The sequence below is a fragment of the Polypterus senegalus genome, chromosome 6 (genome assembly GCF_016835505.1).
Source record: "Polypterus senegalus isolate Bchr_013 chromosome 6, ASM1683550v1, whole genome shotgun sequence".
NCBI classification, from domain to species: Eukaryota; Metazoa; Chordata; class Cladistia; order Polypteriformes; family Polypteridae; genus Polypterus; species Polypterus senegalus.
This window is the reverse complement of record NC_053159.1, coordinates 72,027,952-72,052,222: the sequence shown is the minus strand read 5'-3', so window position 1 is coordinate 72,052,222 and position 24,271 is coordinate 72,027,952. Positions and strand designations below refer to the sequence as shown.

At 38.3% G+C, this 24,271-nt stretch overlaps 1 protein-coding gene across 3 annotated transcripts in view; it reads left to right on the top strand.

Annotated features, from left to right (window-relative positions):
- atg9a (ATG9 autophagy related 9 homolog A (S. cerevisiae)) overlaps positions 1 to 24,271 on the top strand; it is a 60,859-nt gene that overhangs the window by 15,403 nt on the left and 21,185 nt on the right. For all 3 annotated transcript variants that reach the window (XM_039756327.1, XM_039756328.1, XM_039756329.1), the window contains exons 4-9: positions 1,800 to 1,843; positions 4,756 to 4,820; positions 5,747 to 5,908; positions 6,064 to 6,205; positions 8,213 to 8,961; positions 12,998 to 13,151. In XM_039756327.1, the coding sequence (XP_039612261.1) occupies positions 1,800 to 1,843; positions 4,756 to 4,820; positions 5,747 to 5,908; positions 6,064 to 6,205; positions 8,213 to 8,961; positions 12,998 to 13,151 (1,316 nt within the window). The remainder of the gene's footprint in view (positions 1 to 1,799; positions 1,844 to 4,755; positions 4,821 to 5,746; positions 5,909 to 6,063; positions 6,206 to 8,212; positions 8,962 to 12,997; positions 13,152 to 24,271) is intronic.

Genomic DNA, 24,271 nt, shown 5'->3' with positions numbered 1-24,271 from the left:
AGGGTCGCACTTTGGATATGTGGATGTTTTGAATTGCAAATAAATGTTGTTATGATTGAATCTAATTTCTTAAAAATATATTTATTGATGTATTTTGGAATGTTTTGAAATAATAAGAGAAGCTTAGGGAGGATATTCATCTTAATGTTCTTCCAGCAAAAGTGCTGTTAGGACTGCAGGCACAGTATTTTGTGGGTCTGATATATACAGTACCATGTCATCTGCATATAGAGAAATTTTCTGTTCAAGTCCTTCTCTGATAATCCCTTTAATATCCCCAAGGATAGTAATTGTGTATTTCCTCTACCAATGCATTCTTTGAGAGCCACCGGTTTACCTCTTCATTATAACCATGCTAATGAAGAGGTTGACAAAGAAAACTATTTCCATATAAATGAAATATTACTTTTATGCATGAAAAAACATCTATTCTACATAATGCATGTTATGGACATACTCCTTTGCTAACATGTGATGTAAGTACACACAAGCATGCTCCTAATTTGTCTCTAGCTCATCTAACAGATTTGGAAAGAAATTGCAATGCAAGGTAAGGCAAGGGAATCTGAAGCAACGGAAAATCATCAGTCTCGAGCTTGTCTCAGAAATTTTTATGGTGGCGGCACTGTATATGCAACATTAAAGGTCAACAAAAGAAAAAGACATAGAAAATACAGTACATATATAGGACTGCTTCAACATGGCAGCTACAGTAAGTTTGATACACTATAACCCAAGATAATCTGCTACTATTTAACGCTTATTGAACCATGTTTGTAATCCAACAATAATTCAAAAGTCATGTTCAGATTAGGTAGGTTGTTCTTCACAGTTATGCCTCATTGAAGTTTCTCAGTAGAAGTTCTGAACCTGGTGTCTCAAAGAAGACCAAATTCCCTAAATATTGTTTAGATTCATACACTGAAACAATTGTTTTTTCTCTCTGTAGTTCAAAGTTGCACGGAGTCAAGCCTCTCTTACATAGGCACGCAGATGTATCCTGTGTGGCTTCTGAGTAATTGCACATCCACCCTTGGCCTATACATTGGTAAAAACTGCAGAACAGGTGATGGAGAGAGCGAGAGAGAGCATCTGTAATTGAGTTGCTCTTAATACTTATCTAATGGCATGTAAAATTGTGATACAGTGTGCATCTGTTCAACTTTTTCACCCTCATGTATAACAGAATGCATAAAGAAGTAACTATCCTAATCAGTTTTTTGCTATACATAACAATAGAAAATATTATAGTCCTGCACCATATCTTCCTCCCCCGCCACCAGAGATGGTGTCTTGTTCAATGACCCTTTACAGTTTTTTATTTATTTAAACTAGATTTGTCCATGTTGCAATTAAACTTTAGAAATTTGCAGAGAAAATTCCTCAAGTATAATTCCTTAAGTATAGGGCAAATATGGTTATTGTATTCCTCATAAGATTTTTATGATGTCTAATTATTAATAGTTTAAGTGTTTTTTCTTTTTTCACAATATAGTGTATGTACAACTTTTATAAAAATAGCACAGATTGGAACCGTTAAAAACATGTGACTAAACTTCATACAGTATCTGTTTTGTTATTCATTTTGCATTAGTTTTATACTGTATTTTAATTTGTTTTCTTCCATAGCATTAAACAAGTTTGTCTACTGCATTGCTTGTTATGGAGCAAGTTGCCAGGTGCTTCATAGTTTTTAAACTTTCTAGTTATTATATAGTAATGCAGTAATTAGTTATTATTGAGTTCTGGGCTTAAAATGTGTGATACTTATTACTGTTTTCTCTCTTATTTCTATTTAGCACTGTGGCATCACATAGAAAATTTGGACCTTTTCTTCCAAAGAATATCCTTTTTTTAATATGTAGTTACAGAATGGTCCCAACCCTTCTGACTTGAACAGTATTTATAACGTTTACTGTGACCTACTTAGTTACTTAAGTATACAAAATTAGTGTTTTGTCAATATTCTTTTTCAGATCAAACTAAGAATTACATGCAATTAAATATTGTTCTGCATAGTTATCATCCATAGCCAATAAGTACAAATATTAACATATACAGTATGTGTGCTGAAATTTACTCTGTGTTAAGTACTATATAGACAGGTGGAGAGAAATAATCCTTTAAGGGTCTTGGTAGCTTAGTAATGTTAAATTATCTACAAATTTTATAATGTCTAAAAGAATATGAGTGAAATGCGAGTCAGCAAGTTTAAACCAAAATTAAATTTGAGGAACTTAACAGAATGGCTCAAAAAGAAGAAACTGACTGAGTCATTACGAAAGTTTTAGTAGTATGTTGAAGTGAACCTTGGCAAATAATCATTAACTATGTAAAATGCTAAAAGCCTATTGACTTTGCGCAAAATCACACCAGTAAAAGTTCATATAGGTGATGAGTCAAGTAAAGTTGAGGAGCATGCACTGGTACACTGCGTTTCTGCACCCACTGCACAATGAAACAACTTGGGATCCCAGTTGGCAACCCCCCCCGGCAGACACGCGGTCCAGTCCCACCCTCCGGAAATGACCCTCTATCTTGTGCAGCCAGTTATTACGTGGGCGGCCCCTTGGCCTGGTCCAGCCATTTGGGTCTCCAACAATGAGGATCTTACGAGCCGGATCACCCTCAGGGAAACGTGCCACATGGTCGTAGTGCTGTAACTGATGCTTCTTCACAATAATAATAAGTAATAATAATACATTTTATAGTGCCTTTCCCATGCTCAAGGCACTTCAGAGTTAATAATATATTTTATTATTAGTATAATAAATATGTTAATATTATTATTAATCATACAGCAAGACAAGAAGCACGAGGACTGTAAAGACTTGGACTTTCGTCTTTTTTGCATAGATTTCAGGAGCGCCACACACCCCTTTCCAGTGCCCTAATCAGAGCCTCCATTGACTCCGTGAAGATCACAGCATCATCAGCAAAGTCAAGATCCGCAAACCTTTCTTTACCAACAGATGCCCCACACCCGCTGGACCCCACGACCTTGCCCAACACCCAGTCCATACAAGCATTGAACAGAGTAGGAGAAAGAACACACCCCTGTCGAACCCCAGAATCAACTGGGAAAAACGCAGAGGTCCTGCCTCCACTCTGCACAGCACTCGCAGTACCAGTGTACAGGCCGGCCATGATATCCAGCAACCTCGAGGAGATCCTGCAAACCCTCAGGATGTCCCACAAGGCAGCTCGATCAACTGAGTCGAACGCTTTACGAAAAATCGACAAAGGCTGCAAAGAAACTCTGCCGATATTCACATTTGTTCTCCATGAGAACCCTCAGTGCCAGGATGCGGTTGATGATAGATTTCTTGGGCGTAAAACCAGACTGTTATGGTCGCTGGTAGGTGAGCAAATGTTCATGGATCCTATTGAGGATTACCCTAGCAAGGACCTTACCCGGCACCAAGAGCAGTGTTATCCTCCTGTAGTTGCTGCAATCCAGGTGATCACCCTTCCCTTTCCAGATAGGGACGACAGGTTCTATTTTCCAGTTAGTTGGGATGATGCCAGTCTCCCAAATGGAAGCAAAGATTGGTTGCAATGCCAGGAGGACAGCCATAACCACCAGCCTGGATTAGTTCACCCCGGATACCACAGATTGTTGCAGCCTTTCCCCTTCTCGGCTGGCTCACCACCTGTGCAATCTCAGTGAGATTGGGTGGATCACAGCTAATTGGAAGATCAGCCTCAAGAACCGTGAAATATAGGTCACAATCATCAGTTAATAACTTTAAAATGAGCACCAGATTTATATAAGTTTATTTATCTCTTTAAATATCTTTCGCTTTAAAACAAAAAGTACATAGACTGTTTGAATGCTAATGTTTGATTTTGCTTCAGGCTTCAATGCTGTTGAACATGAATGGCATTTTATATATTTATAATATTCCCTGAGATAATAATAAACGATGAATTGAACACCATTTTATATCAGACAGTAAGGAGGAAAAAAAAATATATATTGATAATGGAGTCTTATGTTAAGATTTATTTTTTAATATGCTATCCCAATATGATTATGCACTAATTTTGAGCCACAGTAGAAAGACTCCATGCTGAACATTGACATTATACCTAACAAACCATTGAATGTTCCTTTTATAGTAGTTTTAAACCACGAAAACCAATTAAAGAGTTCTAGCAGGATGCATCTGCCAAAAAGCTTATGTAGTAAAAGTAAAGTTATAGTACAGCATATAAAACAATTTTATTTATTAACCTTCACCTGGATGTGTCTTAATGTGCACAATATTCTGCTGCTGCCTTAACAGGTAAGTAGATATTTGAGATAGTCAAGAAATTAGGGTAAGGGAAATAATAATAAATATTGGTATCAGAGTTGACCGTTGCAACCCAAAAAAGATCAGTTATCAGTGCTAACCTAGCATTGATGTATTGGTGCATCCTTGGCTTAAGAATTTGAAATTAAAGATTTAACTCTTACAATGTTGTACATATTCAGTTTTTATAATCATAGACTCAAATTATGCACAGAGCAAATTTTATTGCATTCACAGTTGGTTGATCAGTAGTAGTAGTGTTTTTTTTTTTATGATGCATAAGAACTGAATCTTTATGTTGATGTAAATGCACTGCCAAAAAATTTTTTTTTTAGAGAATTGATCACTTCAGACACATTTATGGAACTTTTCTGGATTGCCGTAAGATGGAGTTTATTAGGATCAGTTCTAATGTCATTAGACAGCCTTTTTAAAACTTGCCTTAACTTTTATTCACGTCTACAATTTACACCAAAAGAATGGATTCACGTGTATGTTGCTAGGAGAGATATTTGAACTTGTGTAAGTAATAATTTTCTTTACATATGTGTATATTTACCTGCATTATAATTATGCAGTTCAATAAGAAGAATACCCATGGCAAACATAACATAAGATATTCCCCTACCTGAAAGTAGCAAGTTGAGCAAATGAACAGAGCAAGGATTTTTAGGAAATGCAAGGCTTACCTTTTCTATTCTGTATAGAAATCTGTATTTTGCATGGCCTTTAGCAACATATAATTGTTTGCATTTATCAATAATTGCAAACAAATGTCAGTTTAATACCTGGTTGGTTTGTTTGTTGCACTTTTGCAAATGGCAAATTCACCAGTCACTAAATATAATTAGTTATTGTATGAATAACAGATAATTTAATCTAATTGATACCTTTCAGTCTTGTCAGAGTGTTTGGACTTTGTTCAGGAAGATAAAATTTCTTACTGTTTGCTACAACTTTAATTTTTGATTGATTTTGATTGATAGCAATAATAAAATTAGAATAAACATTTGCAAATGTTGTGGTTGAAATTGCTGTGTAACACCACCAAGATAAAATATGAAAAGTTGTATATCTATTGCATAGATCATAATATTTGAAATGCTTTAATAAAAAGCAGAGAAACAAAACTGTAAAATGAATGATGTGGTAAGATGGAAGGTAGATTGTACAGTATTTTATATTGGAATGGCCAGTAGTCTTGTTTCTTGAAAATCCATATTAAACATAAATCACTAAGATAATCATAAATATTAAACTATTATATTCCTTTATAAAAATATGTATTTGGTTTTGCCTTACTTTTCTTTAGAAATTAATCAGTTACTTGTGTGCTTTTTGGTTAGAGTACATTTCTTTACATAATTTCATTTAAGCTCACCTGTAGGACACATACAGCCTTCTTTGAGTTTCTGTTTTTAATTTAAATTTCCATGTCTCATTTCAAGGCAACTGGTGTTTGTGGTTGCATTTACTGTGTTCTTGGCCAACTGTGTGGACTACGACATTCTTTTTGCGAATAAGATGGTGAATCATACTCATCACTTGCATGAATCAATTAAAGTGACTCTTCCAGATGCATTCCTGCCAGCTAATGTTTGCAGTGCCAGGTAATAAGTGTGAAAGGGTTGTCCAAGATAATCCTTTTATATGTTTTGGTTCAGATAAACATTCAATTAGAAATGTTTATTGCAGTGACCTCCTGTTGAAAGTAAACCTAAATAATAAACTATGATTGTTCTCTGAATCCCATTTCTTGTTTCAGAATTCGCAATAATGTTGTTGTAATTTTCATTATGGTGATAGCTGGCGTGTTCTGGCTACATCGCTTAATCAAGTTCATTTACAACATTTGTTGCTATTGGGAGATCCGCTCATTCTACATCAATGCACTTAAGATATCCATGGTGAGTAACACGAGTAACATTTTTCATTTGGTTTTAAGTGGTGTTTGAAAATGTATTATTCTGCAAAGAAAGAAGTAATCCTGAGTGAGATTTTTGTTAAGGTGACCCTTCTGGGAACTTTATCTACATTTAAAAAAACAAAAAAACTAATAATAACTAATGTTTTACGTTTTAGAATGAAACTTGATTTAGGGTTATTCTTCTTCATGTCTTTATGGTAGAGCAAACCCCTGTGTTGTGTTTTTTTTTTTTTTTTAAATTTGATTATTTTTTTTATAATTCAGTACTGCTTCATATAAGTTATAAATACTGGAAATTTGTACACCTCTAATGAACTGATATCAAGGTAAACTGTCTGGTGGATGACATGAAAGGTTTCTGTTCTGGCCAGCAGGTTGCCCATCTCTAATGCATTATAGTGCTGGCAAATGACGACAATTTCTGGAATACTTAATACCACAAAGGTCTGACAACTGTTTGATTTCTGGCTGTGACACATCCACTTCAAGAATGTGCCCTTATTGAAATAGCACTGATACCAAGTGTCACTATACAGTAGAAATTAGAGAAGGAGAATGGAAAAGATTTTATAATTGTTAAAGTGACTACTATAGTTATTAAAAGCAATATGAACATTCTCAGCAGTAGTTCTATTGTATGATAAAGAACTGAGTCTTCCACCTTATTTTAAATGCACGATGGGCTCTGTAATGTTTAGTAGGTGGATTATTCCAGAGTTTCAGGCCCTAAAGCTAAGCACTGTGTCTCCTACAGTAGTTTTATTTATTCTTGAAACTTTTTTCGCCCGTGTCTTGAGATCATAACATATGCATTTTAGAAGAGGCGTAATAAATTGTGTAAGGTAGTAAGCTAAGGAGGGCCAAGTCAAATAAGACTTTGTCTCAAAATGAGGATTTCTTATAACAATATTTGCAGTCTTAAGTGGCTAACTTGGTAAAGAAGTAAATTACAAGCAATTGTAGATGTGATGCCTTTTTTGATGTAACCACAAAATGTTCATATTCTTTTGAATCTTTCCTGGCTGCTGGTATGACATTTTAAAGGCTCCACCCACACATTGCATAGCATTTTTAGTTCAGCTTCTATGTGTTTGCTGTACCAAGCAATATTAAAGTTATACTTGGTTGTAATTGATAAAAAGATACAGTTCATTTTTTAAGGGAAGAAATGTCAGAGGTTAAACAAATGTAATTTCTATATTTCATTTAAGAGGAAATCTTAGAGTATTGAATGAAGCAGTTTTATGCACAGACATTTGTTACTATAGGTCTAGGGCAGGGGTGGGCAATGTCAGTCCTGGAGAGCCACGGTGCCTGCAGGTTTTTGTTCCAACTCAGTTTCTTAATAAGTCAATTATTGCTGATGAAGAACTATTTACTGCTCAAGTGACATTTTAATGCTTCATTTTAGTGGTCTCGCTTGTTAAGGTTCCCCACCCTTAATTGCTTATTTCAACCTTAAACTGCTGCATTCAGTGTTTTATTAGCAATAAGATGTAAATGACAAAGCAGCCAACAGTTCTCCATTCTTTTTTTCCCATTTACATCTGTGTGTGTTCATCATGCACTGTTTGATTTAATAAAACACTTCATAGAAAAATGTAACAGACTGACGATTATCTGTTTTAGGCTTAAAATCATTTGGAGGATATCCTTGGAAAGAAAAAAAAAATTGCGATATAAGAGCCTAACATTGCAGACTAACAAGCCATAAAATTAAATAAGGTCTGAGATTTGCAAGGATTAGTTTCTAATTAAGCAGTTGGGTTTGAATGAAAACCTGTAGCCACTGGCAATCTCCAGGACCAACATTGCCCACCCCTGGTCTTGTGAATGGGGTGAGTGTGGGAAAATTTCAATAGAACAAACTTAATTTTACATTTTTAAATCATTACCTAATTTTACAAATAGTAAGTCTCAAGCAGTTTGTATTTCTACACCTACATGGATAATTGAATTCTACTAATTATATAATTTTGTTTTGCAGGCAGATCTGCCTTACTTCACTTGGCAAGAGGTTCAGGCTCGCATCATTGAAATCCAGAAGGAACATCAAATGTGTATTCACAAGAAGGAACTGACAGAACTGGACATTTACCACCGAATCCTGCGTTTCAAGAATTACATGGTTGCAATGGTGAACAAGTCGCTGTTGCCCATCCGCTATCGGCTTCCTATGTTAGGCGACGTTGTTTTCTATACACGTGGACTTAAGTATAATTTTGAACTAATCTTTTTCTGGGGGCCAGGCTCCCTGTTTGAGAATGAATGGAGTCTGAAACCTGAATATAAGAGGGGAGGCAATCGTCTGGAACTAGCTGATAAACTGAGTGCCCGTATCCTATGGATTGGCATTGCCAACTTTCTTCTCTGCCCAATAATCCTTATTTGGCAAATCCTGTATGCTTTTTTTAGCTACACTGAAGTGATCAAACGTGAACCAGGCAGTCTGGGAGCACGTTGTTGGTCCCTTTATGGACGCTGCTATCTGCGCCATTTTAATGAATTAGATCATGAACTTATGTCTCGCCTCAGCAAAGGATATAAAGCCTCCTCCAAGTACATGAATTGCTTTATGTCTCCTCTGCTGACTGTTGTAGCCAAGAATGTAGCCTTCTTTGCAGGTTCTATCTTGGCAGTGCTTATATCACTGACAATATATGATGAGGATGTTCTGGCTGTTGAACATGTTCTAACAACGATTACCTTGCTAGGAGTATGTATCACTATCTGCAGGTGAGTGTGTGAGCAATACCTAAAATATATTGTAAATATATTGCTTGTACTAAGTGCCATATAATATACATTCTGAAGTCTCTTCAGAAAAAAATGAACAATTACAATAAAATGCAAACACTATTTACTGTCAGATCCTCAAAGGAGAAGCATGTATTTGTAGACTTACATTAAGTGGTATTTTTCAAATTCTTGCTGGAATTGCGCATTTTTCTAGGAGCAACAACAACAACATTTATTTATATAGCACATTTTCATACAAAAAAATTGTAGGTCAAAGTGCTTTACAAAAAGAAGAATAGAAAAATAGAAGACACAATAAAAAATAAAAATAAGTCAACATTAATTAACAGAATAAGTAAGGTCCGATGGCCAGGGTGGACAGCAAAAACAACAGAGGCTGGCGAAAAAAAATAAAATCTGTAGGGATTCCAGACCAAGAGACCGCCCAGTCCCCTCTGGGCAATCTACTTAACATAAATCAAACAGTCCTCTTTGTATTTAGGGTTCTCATGGAGGGACTTGATGATGATGATGGTCATGTAGACTTCTGGCTTTCAGTCCATCAATATTGGAGCATCAACTTTTGAGTAGGTGGTGGTGGCGCAGTCCGCCGCCACCACAAAGAAACCGGAAAAAGAAACAGAAGAGAGAGTTGGGGTCAGTACGGATTTTGGAGCCACTATGAATAGTTATTATGAAGAATTGAACATACAGAGTATCAGTATTAAGTTAAAGTGAATTTATAAAAAGGCCATGTTAAAGTAATGTGTTTTAAAGTGCTCTACTGTATTAGCCTGGCGAATTCCTATTGGCAGGCTATTCCAGATTTTAGGTGCATAACAGCAGAAGGCCGCCTCACCACTTATTTTAAGTTTAGCTTTTGGAATTCTAAGGAGACACTCATTTGAGGATCTAAGGTTACGATTTGGAATATAGGGTGTCCGACATTCTGATATATAAGATGGAGCGAGATTATTTAAGGCTTTATAAACCATAAGCAGTATTTTAAAGTCAGTCCTGAATGACACAGGCAACCAGTGTAATGACATCAAAACTGGAGAAATGTGTTTGGATTTTCTTTTCCTAGTTAGGATTCTAGCAGCTGCATTCTGCACTCGTTGCAAGTGATTTATGTCTTTTTTGGGTAGTCCTGAGAGGAGTGCGTTACAGTAATCTAGTCTACTGAAAACAAAAGCGTGAATTAATTTCTCAGCATCTTTCAATGATATAAGAGGTCTAACTTATGCCATGTTTACGTGAAAAAATGCTGTCCTAGTGGTCTGAAGAATATGCGATTTTAAAATTCAGATTACAGTCAACAGTTACCCCTAAGTTTTTTACTTCCGTCTTAACTTTTAATCCCAATGCATCAAGTTTATTTCTGATAACCTCATTGAATCCATTATTGCCAATTACTAAAATTTCAGTTTTCTCTTTATTTAGTTTGAGAAAGTTACTATTCATCCATTCAGAGCAGTGTTGCAGAGCGCAAGTTCCAAGAAGGTAGCAGTAGCGGAAATTGAGATGCAGGTTATTAGGCCTTCTTCAATTTTTTCTTTTTGCCAAAAAAGAATTGTTTTGTATTTTTGTCTTTGAAACCTAATTACTCGTCTGGTTTGAGAGAATAAAACGTAAACCAGAATAACTCAAACAATCCTATACAACAAACATTTACCCCTAATTACTGATTGTGTTACTGAAATACAACTGTCAAGAAAATGTAATTCCTATTAAGTTAAATGATTTTCTTTATGTAGCACTTGATGATAACGTGCTGTTCAGTAAGTTTTAAAGAAGAAGAAAGTACATAGTGACTAGGTTACAAAAGATGAAATGACCTTCAATAGCTCAGTCAGATCTATGACCTAAAGGTTTCTGAAAGTACTCCAAATTTTCTTACCTTGGCAATGTTTCCCAAGGAGTGTAGCCATTTGATAATTGTAAATGAACATCACTTGGAACAGTAGACATGTGCCATGTTAGCATGTTATACCATGTACAGTGCCTTACAAAAGTATTCATCCCCCTCTATGTTTGTACTGTTTTGTTACATTACAACATGGAATTAAAATTGATTTTTGGGGGGTTGATTTATGTGACATACCTACCACTTTGAAGGTGTAAAATATTTTTTTACGACACAAAATAATAATTCTTTACATTTATGTAGCATTTTTCTCGCTACTTAAGCGATCTCCACACAGGGAGGACCAATAAGAAAAAAAAGTCATCGGTATGTACCCCCAAAGTCAATGCTTTGTAGAGCTAACTTTTGCAGTAGTTACAGCTACAAGTTTCTTGGGGAATGTCTCTATTAGCTTAGCAAATCAAGCCACAGGGATGTTAGCCAGTTCTTCAAGAGAAAGCTGCTTCAAGTTAGATGGTTGTGTTGGTATGCAGCAATCTCAAGACATATCACGGTTTTTGAATTGGATTGACATCTAGGTTTTGACTAGGCCATGTTAAGACATTTAAGTGTTTCCCTTTAAACCACTCCAGTATAGCTTTAGTAATATGTTTGGGGTCATTGTCCTGCTGGAAGATGAATCTTTGTCCCAGTGTTAAGTCTCTGACAGACTGAAACAGGTTTTCCTCAAAAATTGCCCTACATTTAGTGCCATCCATCTTTCCTTCAATTATGACTAGTTTCCTGTCCCTGCCAAGGAAAAACCTCCCCACAGCATTGTGCTGCCACAACAGTGCTTCACTGTGGGAATAGTGTTCTCGAGGTGATGGGAAGTGTTGGGTTTGTGCTACACATGGTGTTTCCTATGATGGCTGAAAAGTTCAATTTTTATCTCATCTGACTAGAGAATCTTCCATGTCCGGAGAATGCGGCAAACTCCAAACATGTTTTATTCATTTGTTTTCTTTTCTGTAAAGCCCCACTGTGTGGAGTGTATGGCTTAAAGTGGTCCTAAGGACAGATACTCCCAGTTAACACAGCCTCTGCATAGTATTATCCTAAACATTTTAATAATTAAATACATATTTAAAGCAATTGGAAATGAGCAGTCTACAATTTTGTGATTATTATTTTTTTTTTTTTTTTTTTAGCAGATTAGTAATATTAAGTAGATTTTGAGCATATTCCACATCTTCAGTTGAGGTTGTTAGAAATATTAAGACATTCCCTAAACACCTGCTTGATAAGATTGTTTGGTTTGGGTGATATTAGAATTTCTGCTGGTCTTTATTTGTGTCATTCTTACAAACATCCTTTTGGCTTATCATGGTAAGTTGCTTTGCTTTCTTTAGTAGAGTTCTTCATCTTCTGCAAAAGTTTTCTCTCGTCTCTGCTGGATCCATATTTAAATAGAAATTTATTTTTGGGAATTTTTTTTTTCTTTTTCAAGTGAACACACCTTTGCCAGAACATACCTAAAGAATGCTGCATGTCATCTACTAAGATGGCTGCTTACAACATTTAAAAGATTTTCTTGTGCAACACACTAGTGTCTAACTTCCTCCTTTTTAGATTTTTTTTAATTTATTCAAGCCATGGCTGATAGATAAGCTGCATCATATTGTAACTTGGCAGGCTCAGACCAAGTAAGGTTGATTTCTCTGCAGACTTGCAGCTGTAGGGCAACCACATTTTAATAAACTTATTAAACATTGTCTAGTGCTCCTTGCACCAATGTTAATTGCTGTTAGCCATAAACTAATAGCCATAAACTATCCATTTAAGGAAAACAATTTGGCGGCAAGATGTCAGACATAATTAAGAGTATTCTCCATTGCTTTAATTGGTGCATTTTGAGGGTAAGCAGTAATTAGTAATTTATTTTCTACTTTAATTCCTGTTGTTTCATTTTCTTTTCTTTTTTTTTTTTTTCTTTCATCCTCGGGAAGAATAATAAGAGCTTTATTTCTTTTTTTTTTTTTTTTAGATTATTCCACTTACACATGCGTCTAACTTTTTGTATAAATTATCTTTTGATCTAAAATATGCATATGTATGTTTATTATAGTCTGTTACTAAATGCAGTATTTCAACACAGTGTGCTTCTTATTGTGTCATTTCTTTTAGATCTTTTATCCCAGACAAGCATATGGTATTCTGTCCAGAACAGCTTTTAAAGGTCATTTTGGCTCATATCCACTACATGCCTGATCACTGGCAGGGGAATGCCCATCGCTATGAGACAAGAGATGAATTTTCACAGCTGTTCCAATACAAAGCGGTACGTAATTCAGAAATGTGTTTGCTTTAAATTGCTTTCCAACAATAACCAGGTATTTTATTTTTCATAATAGTTTACATATCTTTTAAAATGCAAAAGTAGCATTCAGTAAAAAGAACACACACGCTCTAAATCACTTTCAGTAAAGTGCAGAACATCCTATTGAACATGGCCACCATCTGTATCATTTATTATTTCAGTTGCGTTCTTAAAGGTCCTTAAGTATATGATTGCTTTTTGTTTTAGATATATTTGTGGCATAGTAATAGAGAATCTACTTGGAGGTAGCCTTTGAGACTGGAGATCAGGTGTGGAGAATAGGTTGTGACTTCACTTTGAATCAAAGCATTGTGAGTGAGGGCACTGAATAACAGAAAGGGAATGATTGACTGCATTCCTTGTGTCTTGACTTCTGCAAGTACCAAATCAAGCCAGCATGATATCGAGCAGCTCTCTGAAACTTTGAAGAACATAATCCCTATGGATAAAAATAAAAAATTGTGTGCATGATATTCCTGTTGCTTGTACCTTTCTTGTTAGAAAGTAACTGATTCCATTGTTTGAACTTTACATCATAGTGATGTATCCATCTTATGAAAGGCTTCTTAAATCTCACCAATTACAGACTCAGTATGAGATCTTCCTTAAAACACTGGAAGGAGGTGATGCTTCATTTCAGGATTTGCCATTCTGGGTAACGTGTACAGACCTTGCTTATGTTTGTTTATAAAGAATGGATTTAACTTCTCCATAGCTAACTGTCTCACACACACTGTCACTCTTACAGTATTCATAATGATTCAGTGTACAGTGGAAACCTTTTCATCTGTTGTTGATGTTGAAGACCAGCTCAAACCTTGGGTCATCTTTGTGAAACATCCTGTCATAACAGAATTCTGAAACCCATCTCTTGACTTTGGGATATCAAGGGGACGGGTCTTAGTACACACTGACAAGGCAAAAATTAATTTCCAAATGTTTATTGTTCTTTAGTGTTAGTTTCTTGATAGCACGACATGTGTTTTTTTTGGTTTTTGGAGTACAGGTTGCTCTAGTTCAGATTCAAGGAACCACAAATGCTAGAAAAATGACATTTTATTACAGAGCGCTCCGTTTACCTGCAATGTGTGGGGGCTGAAGGCCCAATTGCAGGTAAACGGAGATTGCAAATAAGCGGAGTTACCTTGTAATAGACTATGAGCCATATGCTTCATGCTAGGTATGCACTTTATGTATGTATTGCGTCACTGTGGTCGCCAATTTATAAAGGAAGTGCCTAATTGCACTGCTTAGAGCTAAGGAATAAACACAAGGTATTGTTACTAACCAGCCTCAAATATATTTTAATCGTATAAAATCCAAGCTTCATGGCATTAGCCAACGTCGGTGCCATGGCAGGATATCGACGTCGGCCGCATCCAGTCTCTCCTCCACTTCTAGTTGATTAGTGGCTGGAGTAGACGCCTTCAAGCTTTCGCATATCTCTTCGTCTGTTTTATCTGTACTTGTTGGAGCATTACTGTCGATTTCAATGAAACGATCAAAGTCATTAGTTGACATTCCATCAGGCAGCTGTAGCTCCACGCTGCTGCTATTGTCCACAACTGCTGCTGAGGCACTCGGAACTTGGATAGTGCTATCTCCCTCCACAGTTAATGATTGTTGATGTACTGACACGACTCCATGCATCCTTCTGCATGTACAAGTAGCGTCGGCTTACGGGCCAGCTCAATTGCTCTCATTGTTTCATTGTCACCTTGATCCATGATAGACGTCAGATGGCGAAGTATGAGGGACTGGTAATTTTGCTTGAAATTTGCTATTATGCCTTGGTCCATGGGCTGAACTAAGCTTGTTGTGTTGGGCGGCATAAAAACTAACTTGATGATTGTCAGTCTAATATCATCACTGTGTGCTGCACAGTTGTCACTCAGCAAATTTGTCATCTTTTGGACCTTATTGAATTGTCCACCTTCTTCAGCCACTGCAGCCAAACTTCACTGGTCATCCAGGCGTGGTGATTTGCCTTGTTTGCCACTGGAAGCTTCTTGACGTATTTGGAGCACCTTGGCTCTTTGCTTTTCCCTGTTATCAGCGGCGGCAGCTTTTCTGATCCTTCCATGTTACAGGCAAATCGCAGCGTCGGGCTGTCTTTTGGCACTTTAGTCCCAACAGCTTAATCGTATTTAAATTATTTAAATGTTAATATTCCCTTGGGTATGGCACGCCAATAAAGCCCAGTTTCGTCAGCATTGTAGATATCACGTTCATCATATTCTTTGATGATGTCAGGAAGAACTTCAACTATGCAACGCTCGGTACCAAATTCATCAGCGTCCTGCTTGTTGCTGTTTAAACTGGATGTTTTCTTGTTGCTTCCAGCGCTCCAGATATCCATTTGTAGCATTAAATCCCTCTATGCCAAAGCTAACAGCAAGCTGATTGGCTTTTTCCAGTCAACATCTGTCCGCTAACTGGCTGAACCAACACAACAAAGCGACGTCAACATCCTCAGATTTTCCTGCCCGTTTTCTTTTTCCGTCAGGATTAGCGTTCTTTTGCCAGTCGTCAAACACTTGCTGCCGTTGCTTAACAATACGACAGATTTGACTTGGATGAACAACAAGGTGCTTGGCAACAGACTTTCCTTACTATCAATTTGTTTTAACACTTCTACTCTATCTGCTAATGGCAGGGCTTTTAACGTTTTTGAAGTCTTACACGCAGCCATATTAGACTAGACCTAATGTAACGATATTTCAGCAACTTTTGAAAAAACTAAATTATGTCGATCAGTAGATGTTATTTTCAGATCTGTTGGCTTTCTAAGTTACTGAAATATACCTGGCACTGTCAACTTTATATGGCGTTGTCTCAGATACAGTGTATCAACTACAGTCGACTCCACTTGCGTGCACGTCGGTTGAGTGCACACTTCGCTTAGCTGCACATGACTTGCACGGTCCCTAACTGCATAAACTCAAGTGCAGTCGACTGCTGCTTACGTGCATGTGGCGATCTCGACTAATCGAATTGCAGGTAAGTGGAGTTGACTTTACTCGGGAGCTAATTTTTGGAAATGTACAAAATCAGCAGAACAGTACAGAATAGCCATTTCAGGTTCAGGCTCAAAACTTTTTGATCAGCACTTGTATTTATGATTGCACCACAACCATATAATGAAATCGGACAAATTGGTTTATTTATTTTTGACGGCAGAAGAATACTCTACAAATAAATAATCTTTTTGTTTAATATCTTTCAAATGAAGTGGCGCCGTGGGTAGCGCTGCTGCCTCATAGTTGGGAGACCTGGGTTTGTTTCACGGGTCCTCCCTGCATGGAGTTTGCATGTTCTCCCTGTGTCTGCGTATTTAACACTAGAATTACCAAAGCCTACGAAAAATCTCGTAAATCCGTCCTACCTTAAATACCTACGCACTTCTTCGTCAGCGTCTTTTGTCTTGTTAATGTGCCGTTCAAGACAAGCAGCAAGCAACCTACTATTCCATCCTCCCAGCACTGCTAAATGTGCAGAAAGTTCTCCCAGTTCCAACATTGATTATCTGGCAGTGAAGTGCTGGAGTTTTAGACTGGAAATGGATCGTTATTTGGAACACATACATTTCATGTGTGTTCCGTTTCTACAATAATCTGTGTAAACACAATGTTAAAACTGAAACGTTTTTCATATTTTAGTAATAAATGGCAAAATGTAGACAACAGACTGACAGCAGAGGCACATATAAAATGAACCAAAAAGATTTATTTTCTTCAGCTGAGGTCCACGTCTTCCCTGTGTCCCTCAGCCCTAACACAGTCCCAAAACACACCATAATAAAGCAAAAAACCACCACAAAACACTCTTGTTTTTCCTCCACTCCTCCAAGGCAGCTTCATCCTCCTCCTCCTCCCGACTATGGTGCTTGAGTGGTGGCTGCTGGCCCCTTTTTATAGTCCACCCGGAAGTGCTCCAGGTGGTTGACTACTGAGTTGTGGCTGCACTTTGGGTGTGGCGAATACACTGCCCATTAGGGCTCAGGAGTCCCAGCTGCAGCACCCTCCTTGCATCGCCTGTGGGACCCAACAGGGCTGCACCCAACTCCAATTCCCATGGAGCCCTGCGGGAAACTGAGGCACCGCTCCAACCCAAGGGGACTGCCATCTAGCATCCAGGGGGAGGTATTGCACAGTCCATGGTTGCTCCCCCTGAACATATAACAAAGGGGCGTCCTGGCCGGGCATGGACCGCGGCTGGACGCCACACTATATAATGTGTGAATCCTGAAGTCCAAAGATCAAATAAATACTTCCACAAAAGGTTCAAGGACGATACAGCAGTTTCTGTAGCGAGCGGTAAGAATTGCTGATTTGTAATCGAGAGGCTGCATAAGCACAAAAGCGTGAATGTGCGTACGCACAGTAAAATCCAGATGCAGGAATCTGCGCGTACGCAAACTTCCACGTTCTTCCGGTACACAAATCCCGATTAGCATGAAAAGTAACGTTCGTGCATGCACCTGCTGTCCTGCCCCAACTCTTCCCAGAATTACGCCTCTTTGAATATGTAAAATAATATTAATAGCCCTTAAGCTTGGCATTCTGTGAAAAGACAATGGCAAAACCACGAGGAGAAATAGAACAATTTCAGCGAATACCAAGTGGAGGCAGGGAAAAACGTACTATTTGTTGGTTTAAACAGTGGTATAAACGAGAACGAGTGACATAGCCTGTCGGAGAAACTCGAAAGCTCAAGTTGACAAAATCGCACAGTGCACAAAATAAAAAAAGAAGTTGTCAGATATCCAAGTCGCCGTGAAAAGGCAAGACGTAGCCCACCGTCTGAGTGTCCTATGAAAGCTTATTAGGGTACAGAGGAAAAAAAAAGGCACACAGTGGGGGGAAAAAGCATGAAATATCAACTTTAATCTCGAAATTTCCACTTTAATCACGTAGTTTATTTTGTCATTAAAGTAAAACATCATAAACTTAATCTTAAAATCGTTTAATTTACTAGTTTCTCAAATGCCATCGTAACTAAAGTAGTACGTTAGATACTTTGTTTTGTATTTGATCTTCTGTGTGTGTGAATCACTACGTGCTTCTTAAACTGGCTTTCTCTACCTCCAACAGGACACAGAATCCATTACATTCATGATATTACAGCTCTCTGAATAATTAAAATACTGATATGTATACTTGATATAATTTTCATGATGATAGGAGTTAAAGCAGGTCATTAAACATGGGAACACGGTGGTGCAGTGATTATGCGTGACCTTCGATAAAGTAATTTATTGCAGCAGTACTGTCTCTTTCAGACGTACTAACCTCCAATTCCTGTCCTTACCTTTCTTTCTCCAAATACCCAATCGCCACACAATCAGCTCTGTAATGGACGTTAAGCCATCTGTAAGCTTATAATGGCGATTCTTCAAAACTTTTAAGGAACACTGAAATATCTTCGTAGTACATGTTTAATTATTCTATCCTTCATGCCAGTCCCAGTGAAGCATACAGTGCGAGGTAGCAACAATCCGTGAACGGAGCACCAGATCCTTGCTAGTGTAGCGACACAGTGTCCTTTAATTATTAGCAATATAGATTATTTAAATGAAGTTAAAGTTTCGTCTGTATAATGTGTATCATATGTAAATACACGCTTTATAAAGTGGCTCAGTTTGTGTAATGTTATAATTGTAGTGCAAGTTTACGGTGAGGTGATTGTACTTATAAGTACAAACCGTTCTACAAGGAGCAGTTGATGGACTGATTGAGTTCATTATAGTTCTTGGGATGAAACTCTTTCTGAACAACAAGGTCTGTACAGGAAAGGTTTTGAAGCATTTGCCGTGTAAAAAGCAGTTCAAATAGGTAGCATGGCCGAGGCAGTGTGTGCTTGATGCTGTATACCGATAATTCTCTTTCAAATCAGCTTCTCCGAGTGGTGCAGTGAGAGTAATATGGAAAAAGATGATCCGCTGTGGCAACCCCTAATGGGAGCAGGTGAAAGAAGAAAAAGAAGGTGCAGTGAGAGTAACAATGCTAAAGCAGCTATGATATTTGCAATAGTTTGACCATTCTGTGGACCATTATATTGTTACAGGTTAATTACAATCAGATGCCTTAAACTATAAACAATATGCAGTTAATTTCAGTGTATTTATAAAGCCGCATTAGGGATGTAGATCTGAAAAAGAAAGATAAACCACACAGGAACAGTAGCACTGCTTTGACGCTGGGTATCGCCAGTCCGCAAAACTGAGCAGAGAACTTGCGTACGACAGGGTATGAGCTACCGTGGAAATATGCGTGGCTTTACGCCAAGTTTAGGTTTTATACATCGCGATTTGAACGTAGAAACTTTCTTACGCAACATTTCTGTGCATATGCCCCGTTTAAACATTAGGCCCAAGGTGTCAGTGGCTTTCAAACCCCAAAACGCAATACGGCAAAAATTGGTTCACCCCATGGATTGGGTGCCCCGGCACAGACAAGAGTAATATAGTTTACACAGTTAAGTGCCAAGAGGTTTGCTGTGAATCATACATCAGGGAAACCAAACAACCACTGGTGAAGCGGATGGCACAACACAGAAAAGCTACCTCATCAGACCAGGACTCCGCAGTCTATTTACATCTACAGGACAGTGGTCACTCTTTTAGTGATGAAGATGTGCACATCCTGGACAGGGAGGAACGCTGGTTTGAGCGAGGAGTCAAAGAAGCCTTGAAAAAGGAATGACCATCTCTGAACCGAAGAGGTACATCTTTCACCATCTTACAATGCGGCGATTGCAGCCATTCCCCAACTCTCTGTGAATGGTACTCATGGCCGTTGATCAATGGACAATTTGCATATCCTTGATCAAACGGCCCATTGTTAGTCAATGGTGCTAGTTCGATCATTAGGCCAAGGTACTGTTTATAAGGTTGGAGAAACCTGCAGTCAACTGAGACTGAGGAAGTCACTTGGATGAGTGATGAAACATATTTTGGGGGAGGAGACTATGTCCAGATGAACAGAATCCACTTTCTAGAATTTTTTTTTTTTTTTTTAAAAAGAACACAAAGCAATGGTTTAACATATCAAATCAACAAAAAATATTTATTTTTCACAAATGTTACTGTCTTGCATGTTGTATGAGCCTGTGTACCATACAATTTCACATACTATGATTTCACATACTGTACATGTTACACAGCAAAGTCCTGCAAAGTATGATATCGCTCAAAGCAGCCAATTGCATGCATTGCCACAAGCCAAGTTTCCATCCAGTTTTTTGCGACGTTTTGTTATCGACAAACAGAATATACATAAAAAAAAAATATGCAAAATTTTCTGTCTCCAGCCTATTTCCATCCAACTGGCTTTTTATCGATAAAATGGTGTGCGTGATGACGTCATCCACCCCAAAACGAACTGTCGCATAAGTTTTGTTGTATCGCGAAAAAAAATCTGCCCTTGAGCCGTTTCCATACATAATTTTGTGTATGTCTCAAATTATCTACCTTTTTGTTTTCCACGTTACACTCCCTCCACTAAACAAAGAAATGGAGAGATTAGTTTTTTGAAATTTGCCAGCTTACTGTTATTTCAGTTTCAAAAAATTGGAATTGTACATAATATTTGAAGACGACAGCAGAATGAAGCAGTTGCTTGTCCGATAGCCCTAGAGCTCGAAGAAAGTACCCCAGTGCGACGAAACCCACGGGTATGGGAGAGATGATGGAATAAGACCTTCTGGGAGGAGGTGGTGGGGAGACACTTCACAGAAAATCTCTCGCTGCAACATTTTAGAATGACACGGCCGACGTTTGAGATATTGTGTGGATTCATCAGTCCTGATGTTGCGCCCATCACAGGTTGCCGACCGACCACCGGTTCCAACCCAAAAACGGATTGCCATCGCCCTTTACAAGCTGGCAACCTGCGCCGAGTATAGAGTAGTTGCATAAACTTTCGGGGTTAGTAAAACTACCGTCCATCGATGTGTGTATATGCTGTGTGCACCGCTATTAAAGAAAAATGAATGTGGCGTTATATCAAACTTCCGACTGTAGCGGAGGCCAATGAAATTGCATACCGCAATTCTTTGGTGCATCTTGTGCCACAGATTTACGGTGCGCTGGATGGCACGCATGTGCCTATTCTTCCCCCGACAGAAGGCTACCGCGATTACATTAATCGTAAAGGGTGGCCATCTATTGTCCTCCAGGCTCTTGTTGATGACAGGTACGTGATACAAGACATTTGCGTTGGCACTCCCGGAAGTGCCCATGATGCAGCTGTGTTTGCAGCATCGGATCTGTACAGGTGAGCCTACCTTTCAACATCCCTTCTCAGTGCGATAACGACTGAATCAGTACTGTAACCTGCTTCCCTTAAGGTTTTTAATTAAAAGTGAAATTTGAATTAATACAAAATAACGATGTTTAATAAAAAAAAACTAAAGTTAATATTAATGAGAGAATTTCTCATATATGCTAAAACATCTGCCATTTAATAATAAGAAAAAAATGTTTAGATAATGAAACACACGGTTTATTAAATATTTTGACTGGCACAGTAAATTACCTTTGCGGTTTTTGTATTATTTAGACATCCTGAGAGACACTCCCAGGCTACATTTGATGTGGAGGTAGTTCAGGTACCCCTTTTAGTAGCAGGAGACCCAGCATATCTGCTACTGCATTGGCTCATCACGAGAAATAATGAGTCTCTTCATCAGACCATGCGAACCGCTCCGCTATTCTCGTTTTGATTGCACGTGATGAAAATGTATCATGTGACACATTTATTTGTGTTAAAGCCCTTTTTTTTTTTTTCAGACAAAAAGTGTTTCCAATGTAGTTTTTGGATATGGAATTAATGCGCTAAACTTAAACGGAAAAATATTATGTCGACATGTAAAACATTTTATCGATAATTAGCATTTCCATCAGCTAAAATTTGAAGCCCTAAATATTTTTTCGTGAAAACTCCTTGGATGGAAACCTGGTTACTTTGCACTGCTTACAATATGTATTGCACTGGTTCCTCCTTTTCAATTGTCTGTTGCTACACACAACACAGTCAGGTTTATATTTTTTGTCCTCATATGTTGCAAGAAAGTGGCGCTCAGTCAGCCTGTCTGACACTGCTCTTTGTGATGGCCTTCCTCGCTTTGCCAAAGGAACTGCAACATACTCTGCCAGCAAGCTGTCAACCACCTTCTTGTGGAAATCTGCCACAGTCATAGTTCTGTCACTGTTTGAACAATATATAACCATTTGCAAGTGCAATCTCACACATTCGATGGTACACAGTGTGGTACCACTTGGTGGATTTATGGCCGAAAGTGTATGACCCCAGCATCTGATCCAGTCGATCAACTTCAGCCATTTTACAGTTATACTCCTCAAGGGCAACTGGCTTGTCCAGCTTTCTACCTTCTGGGTTTCCCATTTGACGAATAACTTTCTCACATATATTGTTAGTGTGTACTGTAAAGAGACAAGTCACCCGTTTGACATCGTTCCATGCCAATGCCACCAAGTTATCTGCCTGCATGAAAACCGGATTGTCACCTCTTTTCATCTTCAGCCTGTCTGGCTTCAACTGTGAAGGCATGTGTCTCCTATTCACCCTCACTGTACCACAAGCTCCAATTCCCCTGCTCTGTAGCTCCATGAACAATTCTGGTGATGTATAAAAATTGTCCTTGTCCCATGACCCAAATGTTCATATCCCTGAAGCAGCTCCAGCACAACCTGACTTGTCAAGGGACATTTCTCTCTTTGAAAGGAATACTTTCCTGAATATGTAATTACTTTCAGGCAGAAAGCAGTGTTTGCTTCTGCTAGTACAAAATCCTTTATGCCATACTTTGTGGGCTTGTCTGGCATATTTTGGTGGAAAAAAGACGTCTCCTGTATTTTATCAAAGACTAGCAAAATACCCGCGCTTCGCAGCGGAGAAGTAGTGTGTTAAAGAAGTTATGAAAAAGAAAAGGAAACATTTTTAAAAATAACGTAACATGATTGTCAATGTAATTGTTTTGTCACTGTTATGAGTGTTGCTGTCATATATATATATATATATATATATATATATATATATATATATATATATATATATATATGCTCAAAAGAATTAAAGGAACACTTTTTAATCAGAGTATAGCATAAAGTCAATGAAACTTATGGGATATTAATCTGGTCAGTTAAGTAGCAGAGGGGTTGTTAATCAGTTTCAGCTGCGTGGTGTTAATGAAATTAACAACAGATGCACTAGAGGGGCAACAATGAGATGACCGCCAAAACAGGAATGGTTTAACAGGTGGAGGCCACTGACATTTTTTCCTCCTCATCTTTTCTGACTGACTGTTCACTAGTTTTGCATTTGGCTACAGTCAGTGTCACTACTGGTAGCATGAGGCGATACCTGGACCCTACAGAGGTTGCACAGGTAGCCCAACTTCTCCAGGATGGCACATCAATATGTGTCATAGCCAGAAGGTTTGCTGTGTCTGGAGGAGATGGAGGAGATTCTAGGAGACAAGCAGTTACTCTAGGAGAGCTGGAGAGGGCCATAGAAGGTCCATAACCCATCAGCAGGACCAGCATCTGCTCCTTTGGGCAAGGAGGAACAGGATGAGCACTGCCAGAGCCCTACAAAATGACCTCCACCAGGCCACTGGTGTGAATGTCTCTGACCAAACAACCAGAAAGACTTCATGAGGGTAACCCAAGGGCCCCATGTCCTCTAATGGGCCCTGAGCTCACTGCCCAGCAGCATGCAGCTCGATTGGCATTCGCCATAGAATACCAGAATTGGCAGATGCACCACTGGTGCCCTGTGCTTTTTACAGATGAGAGCAGGTTCACCCTGAGCATGTGACAGAAGTGAAAGGGTCTGGAGAAGCCATGGAGAACATTATGCTGCCTGTAACATCATTCAGCATGAGCAGTTTGGTGGTGGGTTAATGATTGTCTGGGGAGGCATATCCATGGAGGGTCACACAGACCGCTACAGGCTTGACAAAGGCACCTTGGCTGCTATTAGGTATCAGGATGAAATCCTTGGACCCATTGTCAGACCCTATGCTGGTACAGTGGCTCCTGGTGCACGACAATTCCT